Consider the following 15,505-nt stretch of genomic DNA (forward strand, 5'->3'; position numbering starts at 1 on the left):
CATTACATGTTACAACACTCTCAGACTTGGATCATTATATGTAACAACACTCTCAGACTGGGATCATTATATGTTATAGCACTCTCAGACTGGGATCATTTTATGTTAGAACACTCTCAGATTGGGATCATTTTATGTCAGAACACTCTCAGAATGGGATCATTATATGTTAGAACACTCTCAGATTTGGATCATAAAATGTTACAACACACTCAGACTGGGATCATTACATGTTAGAACACTCTTAGAACACTTTCAGATTGGGATCATTATATGTCAGAACACTCTCAGACTGGGATCATTATATGTTAGAACACTCTCAGAATTGGATCACTATATGTTACAACACTCTCAGTCTGGGATCATTATATGTTAGAACACTCTCAGACTGGGATCATTATATGTTACAACACTCACAGACTGGGATCATTATATGTCAGAACACTCTCAGACTGGGATCATTATATGTTAGAACACTCTTAGAACACTCTCAGATTGGGATCATTATATGTCAGAACACTCTCAGACTGAGATCATTATATGTTAGAACACTCTCAGACTGGGATCATTATATGTTACAACACACTCAGACTGGGATCATTATATGTTAGAACACTCTTAGAACACTCTCAGACTGGGATCATTATATGTTAGAACACTCTCAGACTGGGATCATTATATGTTAGAACACTCTCAGACTGGGATCATTATATGTCAGAACACTCTCAGACTGGGATCATTATATGTTACAACACACTCAGACTGGGATCATTATATGTTACAACACTCTCAGACTGGGATCATTATATGTTAGAACACTCTCAGACTGGGATCATTATATGTTACAACACTCTCAGACTGGGATCATTATATGTTACAACACACTCAGACTGGGATCATTATATGTTACAACACTCTCAGACTGGGATCATTATGTTTTAAACTCTCTCTCTTTTTTTCTTTGACTCTGCCTCTTTTTCCTTTAAATTCAATTTAATCCATTCAAAACAACAAATAGAAAATGCATAATCAATATCAAACAAAATACATTTTTAACATCTTCAAAGGTAAAATTTTTTTTTTTACATGAAACTAAATTTAAAAGCATTTAATAGGTAGTCGTATATGTGTTCATGGTAGATACAATTATTTACAATCATTTTAAGCTAGACATACATAACATATTAGTATTAGTCTCCAGTGCAATTTTCTCTCCTCTTCAGCAGTTAGATTTAATAGTGTTTATTACACATCCAACACCTTAAAACGTCAGCTTTTATATGTTAATGCTAAATTATTTATACAAATAATTGGAACTCATCATCATTGTTAGAATGTTCAGAATATGAAGAAATTAGATAAGCTGATAAGGCCACATAGGTAAAAGCACAATTTGTATTACATACAAACACATTTGAGAGAGAGAGAGAGATAGAGAGAGAGAGAGTTTGTTTTACTTTAGTGCTCTTATACACAATACTTACATGTAATAAAGAATATTTTCGGTGAATACTAACAATATTATAATTAGATTAGGTTTGGCTCTTTCTAACTTAAATGTTATATATTCCACCTACAATTTACTTATTTATACATAATAAATTATTTATATTTTAGTTAATTTGACAGCTTTTGACATGATAGATTGTATTCGCTGACAAGGTCAATATATCGAATATAAAACTAGTGAAATGATGACTTCAAATGTGACTCTTGATAATCTTGTTTTCAAAATGTTGGTAGCTTGTATCGTTTAAATTTTGATTAACGTTGAGCTAATCCCTGTTGAGATTCTGCTGGGCTAGATATTTATTTGGACTGACGCCGTCGCAACGGCGTCAGTCCAAATATCTAGCCCAGCAGAATCTCAACAGGAATTACACATTGAGCATGCTCTTACGTATTGAAACAACCTGGAGACATAAACTTCATATGCAGATGATATGGGTACCATATATATATATATAATATATATATTGCTACTTACGTCAAGAGAAGTTTGAGTCATCACGCTTATCATAACGGTTTTTATGCCCTAGATCGAAAGATCCCGGGGGTAAGTTGTTTTTGTCTTGTCTGTCTATCTGTTGTCCACTTTAACCTAGCCTATACAATGTAACTATTGAGTGGATGGAGCTATGGCTTTCATATTTCACAGGTGAATTCCTTGTGACAACACCTTTTTTGGGTACCACCAACTTTGACCTTTTGACCTTGGAGTTTGACTTACTTTTACAAAAGAAAATACCACACCTTAACCTGGCCATAACTTTTGAACAGTTGGAGCTAGGGTTTTCATACTTCACATCTGTATTTTTTGTGACCTTTCAGCTGTTATAAATATTTTTGATCTTGACCTAAGAGTTTGACCCACTTTTTAAAACTTTAACCTTGGTCATAACTTTTGAACAGTTAGAACTAGGGCTTTCATATTTCTTTTTTATTTATACAAAATTTTATTCACAAAAGTGAATGGGATTGGGCAGCAGGCAATTCCTATATTAGCCATCTCCGCTTTCATATTTCACAGGTGTAGGCCAACAACCCTGCCTATAAAAACAGCAAGTTACAGAAGCATCAACGACAAGCCAAAACCAACATAACCTGGTCCAGATTGGGCCTACTTCAAGGGGAACTATGATGCTCTGCAATGAAAGCCAAAAGGAAACTGCAGAGCTGACTCCCTTTCTGACAACCAGGAAAACCATCAGATTTGCCACTAATGGAACATCAGAACAATGTATGAAGCAGGAAGAACAGCACAGGTAGCAAAGGAGATGAAGCACTACAACATCTGTCTCCTAGGACTTAGTGAGATAAGGTGGCTACAGACAGGACAGCTGAGGCTAACCACCAGGGAAACACTGTTGTATTCAGGACACACCAAGGAGGAAGCCCACCACACCAAAGGTGTAGGTCTGATGCTATCCCTAGAGGCTCAGTGTGCTCTCATCGGATGGGAACCTGTCAACTCCCGCATAATAACAGCCAAGTTTAACACCAAGGAAAATAAGATCAGGTTAAACATCATACAATGTTATGCCCCCACAAATGATGCTGATGAGGAAAAGAAAGATGCCTTTTACCAATAACTACAGGCAGTCTTGGATAAAACAGGCAAGAAAGACATGTAAGGACTCATGGGCGACTTCTATGCCAAAATTGGAGGTGACAACACAGGCTACAATGAAGTCATGGGTACACATGGATTGGGCTACATGAATGAGAACAGTGAGAGATTTGCAGACCTATGCTCACTTAACCAGATGGTAATAGGTGGAAGCATCTTCCCTCATAAAAGAATTCAGAAGGCCACATGGAGATCCCCTGACCATGTTACAGAGAACCAGATCGATATCTGCATTAACAAGAAATTTAGAAGAGCATGGAAAGATGTCAGGGTGATGAGAGGAGCAGACATTTCATCAGACCACCATCTGCTGATGATGGCATTAAGGCTGTGCCTCAAGAAGTTCAACAACACGACAAATAGGGGGACAAGGTACAACGTGAATGCCCTCAAAACAAAGGAAGTGAAGACAGCATTCCATCTCAGCTTGTCAAATAGATTCTAGCTGCTACAGGACCAGTTAGAAAACAATGATACCAACATAGAGACCCAATGGCAGTACATCAAGGAAATGTGGCAAGGTCCATGCGAGGAAGTCCTAGGCAGAAGAAAGAATCAGCACAAGGAGTGGATCTCTGGTGATACCATGAGGAAAGTGGAGGAGAGGAAGGAAAAGAAAGCAGTGCTGAATACAAGCAGGACAAGATCAGCAAAGACAGAAGCTCAAGAGGATTACACAGCCACAGATAAAGAAGTTAAGAAAAGCATCAGGGGAGATAAAAGGGATTACATCGACAACCTGGCCAAACAAGCTGAAGAAGCTGCGGGACAAGTAAATTTGAAAGAACTGTATATGATCACAAAGAAGCTCTCCAACAAGTTCCAGCAAACAGACAAGCCAGTGAAGGACAAGAACAGGAAAACTCTCACAACAACAGACGAACAATTGAAGAAAAGGGTAGAACACTTCAGAGAGCTATTAAATAGACCAGCACCAGAAACACCCCCAGACATACAACCAGCCAATATAGACCGATCAATTGCGATAAGCCAACAAAGACGGAGATCAGGAGAGCAATTAATAAACTTAAAAATGGAAAAGCGACAGGGCCTGATGAGATACCAGCAGAAGCCATCAAAGCTGATACAGAGACAACCATTAACATCTTATACAACCTCTTCAACAAGATCTGGGAAGAAGAGAACATCCCGGAAGAGTGGAAAGAATGTATCCTTATTAAGCTGCCTAAGAAAGGTGATCTGAGGGATTGCAGTAATTACAGGGGGTCCTCAACAGAATACTTCTCGAGAGAATGAAAGAAGCAGTGGACCCAAAGCTCTGTGACCAACAGGCTGGTTTTAGAGCCAACAGATCATGTGCTGACCAGATAGCCAGTCTGCGCATCATTATAGAACAATCACTGGAGTGGAAGTCCCCCTCTATGTCAACTTCATCGACTATGAGAAAGCATTCGACAGCGTGGACCGAGAAACATTGTGGAAGATACTGAGGCACTATGGAGTACCAGAGAAGCTAGTCTCCCTGATTCCAAAGACCTACCAAGGCATGATATGCAGGGTTGCCCATGCTGGCCAGATGTCTGATAGTTTCGAGGTCAAGACAGGATTTCGACAAGGATGCTTGCTGTCACCATTTCTTTTTCTCTTGGTCATTGATTGGATCATGAGGACTACGACATCTGGCAGGAACAATGGTATACAGTGGACACTCCTGATGCAACTCGACGATCTTGATTTTGCAGATAACCTGGCTCTCCTTTCACACAACCAAAGCCAGATGCAGGATAAAACAACTCGCCTTGCAACAACATCCGCAGGAACAGGCCTCAAAATCAACTTGAAGAAAACAGAATTGATGAAGATAAACACCACTGTCCAAGCATCAGTCACAGTTGGTGGTGAGCCCATCAAAGAAGTTGAGTCCTTCATCTACCTGGGGAGTGTGGTGGACAGACAGGGTGGCACAGACCGCGACATCAAGTCAAGAATTGGCAAGGCAAGAACTGCATTTACCATGTTAAAGAACATCTGGGCCTCAAAGATCATCCCTATTACCACTAAACTGCGGATCCTCAACTCAAGTGTAAAGTCCATCCTATTGTATGGAGCAGAGACATGGAGGATGACTAAAGCTACCCTGCAGAAGATCCAGACATTTTATAACACCTGTCTCAGGCGCATATTCAACATCCGATGGCCTGAAAGGATCTCCAATGAAGAACTATGGAAAAGAGCAGGACAGGAACCAATGGACATACAAATAAAAAAAGAGGAAGTGGGGCTGGATTGGACACTTTAATTAAGTCACCATCCAATATCACACGCCAGACCCTGACTTGGAACCCACAGGGCAAAAGAAAAAGAGGACGTCCTAGAAACGCCTGGAGGCATGACTCAGAGTCGGAGCTAAAGACACAGGATATGACCTGGCATGATGCAGTTAGAGCAGCTCAGAATCGTGTCCATTGGAGGACTGTTGTTGATGGCCTATGTTCCTCACGGAAGGACAAGCCTAAGAAGTATTTCTTGTAACAAGGCCTCCCTTTGGATACCAAACCAACACTTTTGACCTTGACCTTCGGAGTTTCAGTAGTTTTCAGTAGACCCAAATAAACAAGAGTTATTTCCCATTGGCCGACATCTTGTTGGTCAACCTGGTAATTTTCCCTCTTTGTCCTACCAAATTTAAGAGAGTGTAGCAGAAATATTTGGGGGAAATCTTTATGGAACAAACATTATAGAATAAAGGAGACTGTAACAAATGTATATTTTTAAGAAAAACAAAGCTTCCCAGCCCACAGTTGCCAATATAAAATGTTAAAGTTGGTTGAATAATGAAGGAATATGAGCATGTTGACCCCCAATATGACGGCCAACGGGAAATAACACTTGTTAATTTGGGTCTACTAACAACTATCTATAAGCTGCCATACGGGGCATCAGTGTTTCACAAACACATCTTGTTTTCCATTAAAAGGCAAAACCTCACTCTACCCTAAATAATGAGAAGTAAATGTAATCCTATATAAACCAGGTACAAAGCAAAATCCTTCTAACACTCAACAAGCCTGTTATCTAAGATATATTCTAAAATGATTACAACAAAGCTTGGAAACAAATTGTGAAGTAATTTATTTGTTTTCATACTTTTTTCCTCACAAGCTATTGTCACAGCAAATACATTGAATGCATAAAAATCTCTAGATGGTCCTTATAATAAGTTTTAATTTTAAGTATTGCCAGAACACTTTCATTTTAACACACAGGTAATCAAAGCAGTGATTAATCTCTTAAAGAGAAGCTAAGTACAGTGTATATTGATGATATTTTGATACTTGCTAACATTAATTTGGTCAAATCTCTTTATATTTTCCTGAACCTATGTACAAAGCTCATTTTAGTTGGAAGATATATAAAGTATACAATCTGTACATTAAAAAAAATCTTTAAGCATTCTAATCATGTTGATTTTCATTCATGATTATTACATGTATATAAAATCTAAATTAAATACAATTTGCCTTGATGCAGGTATCATTTTTATGAAAAATCAAAATTCTTTCAAAGAAAAAATGATGTACAAATTAGTTAATATTTTAAATATGTTATATAAAAACAACCACATTTATACAAATGAAGAAAATACTCATTCCAGTTTGCGTAATGTTCAGTTTTTCAATTTTATAAATCATTAGAATGTAACTCTAATGAAAAATATTCCAAATCAATTAAGTCCAGTAAGACATGAATCAGAGGATCAGAAAGTGGCTCCGATAAGAAATCCACCGGCAAAACTTCCCGCTAAGTATACGTTGTTCTTGAAGAATGTCTTTAGCTGGAATGAAACAGAGTAATTACTAATATATTAGACTTTCTTTTGTATAGGCTATTACATTGGCATTTCTAGAAATTACCGTATAAGTAGAAATTTTAGCGAGGATTTAATTTTGGCATTATTAGCGAGGTTACCGAGATCGCTAAAATTGAATATCACTAAAATTAATTGCATTTTATTTGTTATAGCCTCTTTAATGTGCATTTTAAAATTGCTGAAATAAAATCTCACTAAAAATAAATTAACCATTTTTTAAGGACAAATCGCTAAATATGCGTCTCGCTAAAATTTCCACTTATACAGTATTATTTTTCGGACTAGCTGTCCACAGGCACCTGACCTTAATTATTTTTTTTTTATAATAATTAAAAAAGTACTCCCTACCTAATAATTAAGCAGGGGGTGTATTTTTTATTAAAAGAAAAATAAGTAATGTCAGGTGCCTGTGTAGCTGTCATGTGATCCCTTATATATCTATTATTTAGGATAATACTATAGCTAAGAATAATTTGAACAGTGAATGCAAAAAAACAGATAAGTATTGGGGATACATTCTTCAATTACTCATCAATCTTACACTAATATTTGTCAGTTTTTGTGCTTGTACTGCTTTACATGTAGGCTTTACAGAGGGTTGAGAGTAATAATACAAAGGGTAAGTGTAGGAGACTGTAAAATAAAAAGATCAGAGTATCATAATGTACATGTATATTCAAACAAAGGTAAAATGTTTATCATCTGTGCTTACATTTAAAAAAAATCCATATTTTATTTAAGATCTTTTATAACATAGACTATTGCAAGATTATGTGAAATGGAATGCCCCGGTATGCATTATATGGAAAAGTGTCAGGTTGTGACTGCATTATAAGCCTTTTTAAGTGTATTTTACAAGTACTTACACTTCCAGATCTCTGAAATTATATATTAAATGTGTTGATCTATTAATTGTTTAAATTATCTTTTTATGAAAGGGTGCTTGCTTTGATTTACTTGCTGATTAAAAATATATTTTAAATGCTTATAAATCTATGAAATAAGAATTCATTTCTCTGGTTCTATTTTTAGTACTCCCATAATTCCCTGGTGACTTCCTGTGTACTCACATTTTCCACCACTCCCTGGTACTGCTGCCTGGTCTGCCTCTCTATAACCCTCTTAGCTTTGTCAACATCTTTCTCCAGTAAACTCCAGTCTATTTTTACATATCCTTGATGCTGTGCTATCTGACCAAAACATGCACATACAAACCAAGTGAACTTCTTTTTATATGCAAAATTAAATAAATATAAAATATTTCATTGAAATTAATCAATCATTAGTGTGGTAATTTTGGCTGCCTAACTACAGGACATTAGTGTTACCTATTTAGTAAACTGACTCCAGCTACTACAAATCTTAGATACACTGTACCATAAATGTAAATATTTATTTCTGTTTTTAATTTCACAAACATAAGCAACATATGTGTTTACTTTTAATGTGTGTAATATTCTGTCTGATAATAAATTAACATTTAGTCATATTTTTTTTTAAATCAAATGTGCAGTGTGTATTTATATTTACATGTCATTTTTAAATATATACAACAAATACTGTTTAAATAGAGAAAGTAAATTTTTTTTTATACATGTATATAACGCGGTCTTTGCTTTGAGATTGAATATTGTTCGTTATCTCCACATCCTTCTTTAGACTATGATCAACACGTGTGCTTATTTTCTCTGCACTTCAGACATGTCAGAGTTTGTCAATCAGGATTGGATGAAACATTTGCCCCATTATTCATACAAATTAATTTGATGATTATTGTGCGTTTTTGAAAAACATTTAAAAACACTCTTTTTTCTATTATATGAATGTTAAATATCTTTTATCTAAATTGTTCTAACTCCACAGAAATGCTCGGTGACTTAAAACTTTCATATATCAAATAACCGACCGCCTCCTGGCGGCCGGTAAGCTACAGATCTGCAGCTAAATAAAACAAAGGACTTTTATACCCTGTATTTCTTTATATTCATATATTCTATATAAAAATATTAGCTTGCTTGCCTAAAATAGGTGTTCTCAAATGACATATTTGAATTTCAATTATGCAATACCTAGCCTTGCTACCTGAATCTACTTGTAAAGTTTTACCTGTAGAACCAAGATTGATGTTCCTAGTGTGCTGACAGTTTTACCTGTTCCTAGTGTGGTGACAGTTTTACCTGTAGAACTAAGAGTGATGTTTCTAGTGTGATGGCAGTTTTACCTGTACAACTAAGATAGATGTTCCTAGTGTGCTGACAGTTTTACCTGTAGAACTGAGTGATGTTTCTAGTGGGATGACAGTTTTACCTGTAGATCTAATGTTTCTAGTGTGATGACAGTTTTACCTGTAGAATTAAGAGTGATGTTCCTAGTGTGATGACAGTTTTACCTGTAGAACTAAGAGTGATGTTTCTAGTGGGATGACAGTTTTACCTGTAGATCTAATGTTTCTAGTGTGATGGCAGTTTTACCTGTACAACTAAGATAGATGTTCCTAGTGTGCTGACAGTTTTACCTGTAGAACTAAGAGTGATGTTTCTAGTGGGATGACAGTTTTACCTGTAGATCTAATGTTTCTAGTGTGATGACAGTTTTATCTGTAGAACTAAGAGTGATGTTTCTAGTGGGATGACAGTTTTACCTGTACAACTAAGAGTGATGTTTCTAGTGGGATGACAGTTTTACCTGTAGATCTAATGTTTCTAGTGTGATGACATTTTTACCTGTAGAACTAAGAGTGATGTTTCTAGTGGGATGACAGTTTTACCTGTAGATCTAATGTTTCTAGTGTGATGACAGTTTTACCTGTAGAACTAAGAGTGATGTTTCTAGTGGGATGACAGTTTTACCTGTAGATCTAATGTTTCTAATGTGATGGCAGTTTTACCTGTAGAACTAAGAGTGATGTTTCTAGTGGAATGACAGTTTTACCTGTAGATCTGATGTTCCTTGTGTGATGACAGTTTTACCTGTAGAACTAAGATTGATGTTCCTAGTGTGATGACAGTTTTACCTGTAGATCTAATGTTTCTAGTGTGATGACAGTTTTACCTGTAGATCTAATGTTTCTAGTGTGATGACAGTTTTACCTGTACAACTAAGATTGATGTTCCTAGTGTGATGACAGTTTTACCTGTAGATCTAATGTTTCTAGTGTGATGACAGTTTTACCTGTAGAACTAAGATTGATGTTCCTAGTGTGATGACAGTTTTACCTGTAGATCTAATGTTTCTAGTGTGATGACAGTTTTACCTGTAGAACTAAGATTGATGTTCCTAGTGTGATGACAGTTTTACCTGTAGATCTAATGTTTCTAGTGTGATGACAGTTTTACCTGTAGAACTAAGATTGATGTTCCTAGTGTGATGACAGTTTTACCTGTAGATCTAATGTTTCTAGTGTGATGACAGTTTTACCTGTAGATCTAATGTTTCTAGTGTGATGACAGTTTTACCTGTAGAACTAAGATTGATGTTCCTAGTGTGATGACAGTTTTACCTGTAGATCTAATGTTTCTAGTGTGATGACAGTTTTACCTGTAGAACTAAGATTGATGTTCCTAGTGTGATGACAGTTTTACCTGTAGATCTAATGTTTCTAGTGTGATGACAGTTTTACCTGTAGAACTAAGATTGATGTTCCTAGTGTGATGACAGTTTTACCTGTAGATCTAATGTTTCTAATGTGATGACAGTTTTACCTGTAGAGCCAAGAATGATGTTCCTAGTGTGGTGACAGTTTTACCTGTAAAACTAAGATTGAAGTTGCTAGTGTGATGGCAGTTTTACCTGTAGAACTAAGAGTGATGTTCCTAGTGTGATGTCAGTTTTACCTGTAGATCTAATGTTTCTAGTGTGATGACAGTTTTACCTGTAGAACCAAGATTGATGTTCCTAGTGTGGTGACAGTTTTACCTGTAAAACTAAGATTGAAGTTGCTAGTGTGATGGCAGTTTTACCTGTAGAACTAAGAGTGATGTTCCGAGTGTGATGACACTTTTACCTGTAGAACTAAGATTGAAGTTCCTAGTGTGATGGCAGCTAACTTCCCAACTTTCACACACAAATATCCTGCCACCCTGTAAAATTCAATTCAAAATCTTTAATAAAAAAAATAAGTTGACTTGTAGAAAGATTTTATATGTGAATGGATGTATATATTTGTACTATAGAGTAGTTATTTCCATGGGAACATAATTCCACGGAATCGCAACATCAGTTTGATCCGCAGGTAAAAAATTATGTGGATTCTTTAAATGCCAAAAATATATATTGTACCCTACACTAAATATATGGAAAAAATAGTATTATTTTGCTAAAATTTGTCTGCCTTCTGAATATACAATGTTTTAAAAGAACAAAAACATTCAAATGACACGGAACAACAAACATGTAGGTATATGATGTATGCGGTACATTCTGGCCAGCTCAAAAAATTACGAATTATCATGAAATAATTCTTGAGGTTTACATACATCAACTTCAAAATAAATTTTTTTTTGAAAAGGGGAATGAAGTCCATAAATACATACTGTATACGTACATCTACGATTAGCAACACTGAGGTCAAGTCATGTGAGGTGGTTGATCTACGCACACCTGTCTGTTCAAACAGAAGCTTGGGAATTTCAGTGTATTAATCTTTCACGAGTAAAAAAGCGAAGTAATTTTCTTTTTTCTTTCTTTCTTTTTTTTTTTTTTATTATTTTAACACAGCCTGGACTTGTGCTGTCACGTGTAAATGTAATTTTTCAGAGATGAAATGTAAAATTTTGATGACCTGATTCTTTTTAATATGCACGTCTTAAGTTTTTAAAAATTAAACATTTAAAGCAACTAAATATTTTAAACGTGATTTGGAGTTAATTTCTGTGTTAATGTGTCATTTACAATTCAATTAAATATACCAGTATAAACACAAAGGGATCTGTAAAAACTGCAGTAAAAACACAGGTCTTAAATATTGGCGTTTCTATAATTGGATGATTGACACGTCCGCTTGAGGACAATTCCGCGTGGCACGTGCTATAAATCTCTAACTAGGGGCAGATCAATTTTGAGACAAGGGAATTTATGTGAGAAAATTATTTTTCAAAGAATGAAATTATTATTTTGTGAATTCTTCAAACATCTTTGCATGATTTACATTGTGTACATATATCAAGGATAGATATGCATAGAAAATACATGTATATTTAACATGTTGGCCAATACCTACGTATCTAATAATGTATAACCTTTATCATATCCTCATTTATTTAGTGCAATTTCATTCCTAAATACACTTTAAGTACGCTGTGATAAATTTTCTGTGGAAAATCTGTGTCCGCATTCATAGCCTAAATTAATACCACGCGGATAAAAGTATGTCTACAGTAATTTATTTGATCCAGATGGCAGTAAGATAAGAGATATTTCTTTAAAAGTTCAATGGATTGATATTTACGTTTGCAAAACGTTCCCTTTATATAACACTATTGAAAGCAATGTGTATCTATAACTGTATAGATACAGGTTCCTCACGTCATAGACGTTCGATGTAATTTTTCAGTGCCATCAAAAAGGGTGTACTTATAACACGCAATCAATGGATTACATACATATCGTTGAGTTTGCGTTAAAAAGATACCTTAGTTCTTAATTAAATAAAGAAGTTTCAAAATAAAAAAAGTTTATCAAAATCAAAAGAGAAATGATATTCAGAATTTTCTGGTCTCATCTCTTTAATCTATTTATATGCCAGAAGTATTTGTTGAAAACTTTTATGTTTAGCTATTTTACTGGCAATTTACAAGATTTCCTCAACAAAAATAGTATCTTAATCATGATTATAAACTTGAGGAATGGCTGACGTAATTCAGCTAACGACAGTAACGTACATTATAATCTGCATATCTCATAAATATCAACCTACCATCCCGACGCCCCTCCAATAGCAACCTGTTGAGCTGTCGATCTACTGGTAACATCTCTGATTACACCTCGAACCCAGCTATTGCCTCTGGAGCTAACAACTTCTAAAACTTCGAAATTATCCTTATCCTTCTTGTGTGACATTCTTCACTGTAAGAAGTTGATACGAAAGTGAAAGTAGGAGAACCCCCAAAGGCAAGCGGTAAAGCTAGTACGGCCGACTCCCAACTCCCTCGGTTTTCTATTGATTTTTTAAATCTGATATAAATTTCTGGAGATGGCTACAATTCCACAGCATCTCTGTTATGGTGCAAAAACAGTGTATTAAAAAAAAAACGGGCGATTGCAGGCAATTAAAATAGATTTTCAAAAAGTCACAGAACGCCGAGTCCACCTAAAAAAAAAAAATCTAAGATCAGAACGCCACATTTTGCACCAGCTACATGTATACGGTAATTTATACATTAATAAATGTGTTGTCAATTTTACGAAAAATATGATAAATCAAGAACATTTGACTTCGGCACCCTGTTGTACTGGATTCGTTTTTTTTTTTTTAACTCTACAGCCATTGCTTATACGAGTGTGACGAGAGAGAAAAAATGTAGCGGACAAGCCAGGGGTTCCAATCTCCGTTTTAAAAAAATATTTGTAGGTGTTCAACAAATTCATTTGTCTGAACTCATGCTGAAAAAATATTAACCGAAAGAGTCAAATGAAAAAAAAATAGTACAGATTCATTGATCTGCTCAATTCAAGTAATAAGTGCCACCGACAGTATTTTGATACACCTGTATTCTCATATTTATATGAATCTTGTTTAACAAATTTAATGTCTCAGCGATGCGGAGTACATCTACAGTAAACATAATCCGAGATTGTCAGTGGTCTGCAGAACTAGTTTTATCCCCTGTGAGAATCCCAGACAAGTAGAACCAGAAGTCTCTGTCGAGACTGTAGCTCTACTGGTTTGTACTTATAATAAAGAAAGAGAATAGGAGCATTTGGGGCTTAAATTTTACAAAAGCAATAAATAGTATAATGATCCTTGATTAATTCTCCTTTTGTGGCAAGATTGCAATAAGACTACAACAATAGGAGTGGCTTTTAATAAAATTTTGCAGAATTTTCAATTTTAGTTACCATGGCAACATCAATCGTCAAACTCAATAACACAAATCTGATAATTATGTATCTCAGTGTCTACTTGCATGCCAAAATATATTATAATCATTATCAGACGTAAATTGTAGGAGGAGTAGCATTTTGAAAGTATTTCACAAAAATTTCTATTTTTAGTAACCACGGCAACACCGTTCATCAAAGCAAAAAAAAAAAACAAAACAAAAAAAAAAAAACAAACAAACAAACAAAAACAAAAAACAAAAAAAAAAAACAAAAAACAAAAAAAAAACAACAACACAGAATTATGTATCTAAGTGTAGTCTACTTACATGCCATGTTATATTGAAATCAAACTTAAACTGTAGAAAGAGTAGCATTTTGAGTTATTTTCACAGAAATTTCTATTTATAGTAACCACTGCAACACCATTCATCGAAATCAAAAACTGATCTAAAGAATTATGTATCTTAGTGTAGTCTACTTGTGTGCCAAGTTGTATTGAAATCAGACCAAATCTGTAGGAGGAGTAGCATTTTGAAAAATTGTTTACAGACGGACAGACAGACAGACAGACAGACGGACAGCTAGACATACGGACGACGGATGCATTACTATCGCAAAAGCTCTTCTGGTCTCTGACCAGTAGAGCTAAAACGAAATAAGATTTAAATTTCAATATTTTGATCTCGATTTGATTTTTTAAAACAGATTTTAACAAAATAGTTGAATGTCCGGGGGGGGGGGGTTTATTTTGTTAATATCTGCTTAAAAGTAGTGTGGGTTTTTTTCAGATACACAAATAACTTAAAGTAATATACGCTATAACGTGCGCCATTTTAAAATACGACTGGAAATTTATATATTTTGTTTACCAATAAAAGTTACGAAAATGCTGTAAATTACACCATTTAAATAAAATTCGTTATAAAGTTATCAAATTATAATTATTTATTATCCTGCAAGGAGAATAATGTCTATTTTTAAGTAAATCCACCACGTGACGCCGTCGCTACTTTTAGATTGATAAACAAACACGGCGTCAAGAAAACGAGGTAAGCCCTTTGAGATACAACTCACTTTTGACATGGATGGCGTGTTACTATTAATATAACTTATCTTTAAATGTAATCAGTATCAACCATCTATACTCTGTTATGACGCATATTAACCTTTTATTAATAATCGTTGTCAAAATGCAACGTGCCTCGTTGTCTATAATTTCCCGTGGACGTGTCTATATTTAGACCTACTGTTTACGCACTTCCTTTATCAATATTCATGAAAAGACTGAATTCTTGATTGCAAATTGCTTGTATGTTGTGTATATGGTGTCAGGTCAGGTGACGTCAGGCCACTATTCCGGAAATATTGATTTGTACGTTTTTGGTTTTTAGTTTAGTTTTGATTGAGTGAATAAAATGGTCGAAATGGCAACACGTGTGTCATGTTTCAATACCAGAATAAGTTCGTCTAACCTCTCATTCCCCAAACAGACGACATGGTGG

At 35.2% G+C, this 15,505-nt stretch overlaps 2 protein-coding genes across 2 annotated transcripts; one reads left to right on the forward strand and one right to left on the reverse strand.

Annotated features, from left to right (window-relative positions):
- Positions 1 to 3,641: 3,641 nt before the first annotated feature.
- On the forward strand, positions 3,642 to 5,390 carry LOC134248835 (uncharacterized). The gene is made up of 2 exons (XM_062731208.1): positions 3,642 to 4,287; positions 4,459 to 5,390. Exons 1-2 carry the CDS (start codon positions 3,642 to 3,644, stop codon positions 5,388 to 5,390), a joined length of 1,578 nt encoding a protein of 525 aa, XP_062587192.1.
- Positions 5,391 to 6,206: 816 nt separating this feature from the next.
- On the reverse strand, positions 6,207 to 13,057 carry LOC134248837 (FUN14 domain-containing protein 1-like). The gene is made up of 4 exons (XM_062731210.1): positions 12,877 to 13,057; positions 10,966 to 11,041; positions 8,033 to 8,152; positions 6,207 to 6,926 (listed from the first exon to the last, which is right to left on the reverse strand). Exons 1-4 carry the CDS (start codon positions 13,017 to 13,019, stop codon positions 6,849 to 6,851), a joined length of 417 nt encoding a protein of 138 aa, XP_062587194.1. The 5' UTR covers positions 13,020 to 13,057; the 3' UTR covers positions 6,207 to 6,848.
- Between the last annotated feature and the right edge of the window lie 2,448 nt (positions 13,058 to 15,505).

The sequence above is a fragment of the Saccostrea cucullata genome, unplaced genomic scaffold (genome assembly GCF_032062105.1).
Source record: "Saccostrea cucullata isolate Sc308-1 unplaced genomic scaffold, CSIRO_AGI_Scuc_v1 ctg6491, whole genome shotgun sequence".
NCBI classification, from domain to species: Eukaryota; Metazoa; Mollusca; class Bivalvia; order Ostreida; family Ostreidae; genus Saccostrea; species Saccostrea cuccullata.

What these genes read in the sequence shown, in the direction of transcription:
- LOC134248835 (XM_062731208.1), top strand. Translation starts at nt 3,642, where the DNA reads ATGTGGCAAGGTCCATGCGAGGAAGTCCTAGGCAGAAGAAAGAATCAG. An exon ending in GAAGAGAACATCCCGGAAGA is followed by an intron (nt 4,288 to 4,458) that starts GTGGAAAGAATG and finishes TGTGCTGACCAG; the next exon opens with ATAGCCAGTCTGCGCATCAT.
- LOC134248837 (XM_062731210.1), bottom strand. Translation starts at nt 13,019, where the DNA reads ATGTCACACAAGAAGGATAAGGATAATTTCGAAGTTTTAGAAGTTGTT. An exon ending in CTTCAATCTTAGTTCTACAG is followed by an intron (nt 8,153 to 10,965) that starts GTAAAAGTGTCA and finishes TGTTTTGGTCAG; the next exon opens with ATAGCACAGCATCAAGGATA. An exon ending in ACCAGGGAGTGGTGGAAAAT is followed by an intron (nt 6,927 to 8,032) that starts GTGAGTACACAG and finishes GTTTCATTCCAG; the next exon opens with CTAAAGACATTCTTCAAGAA.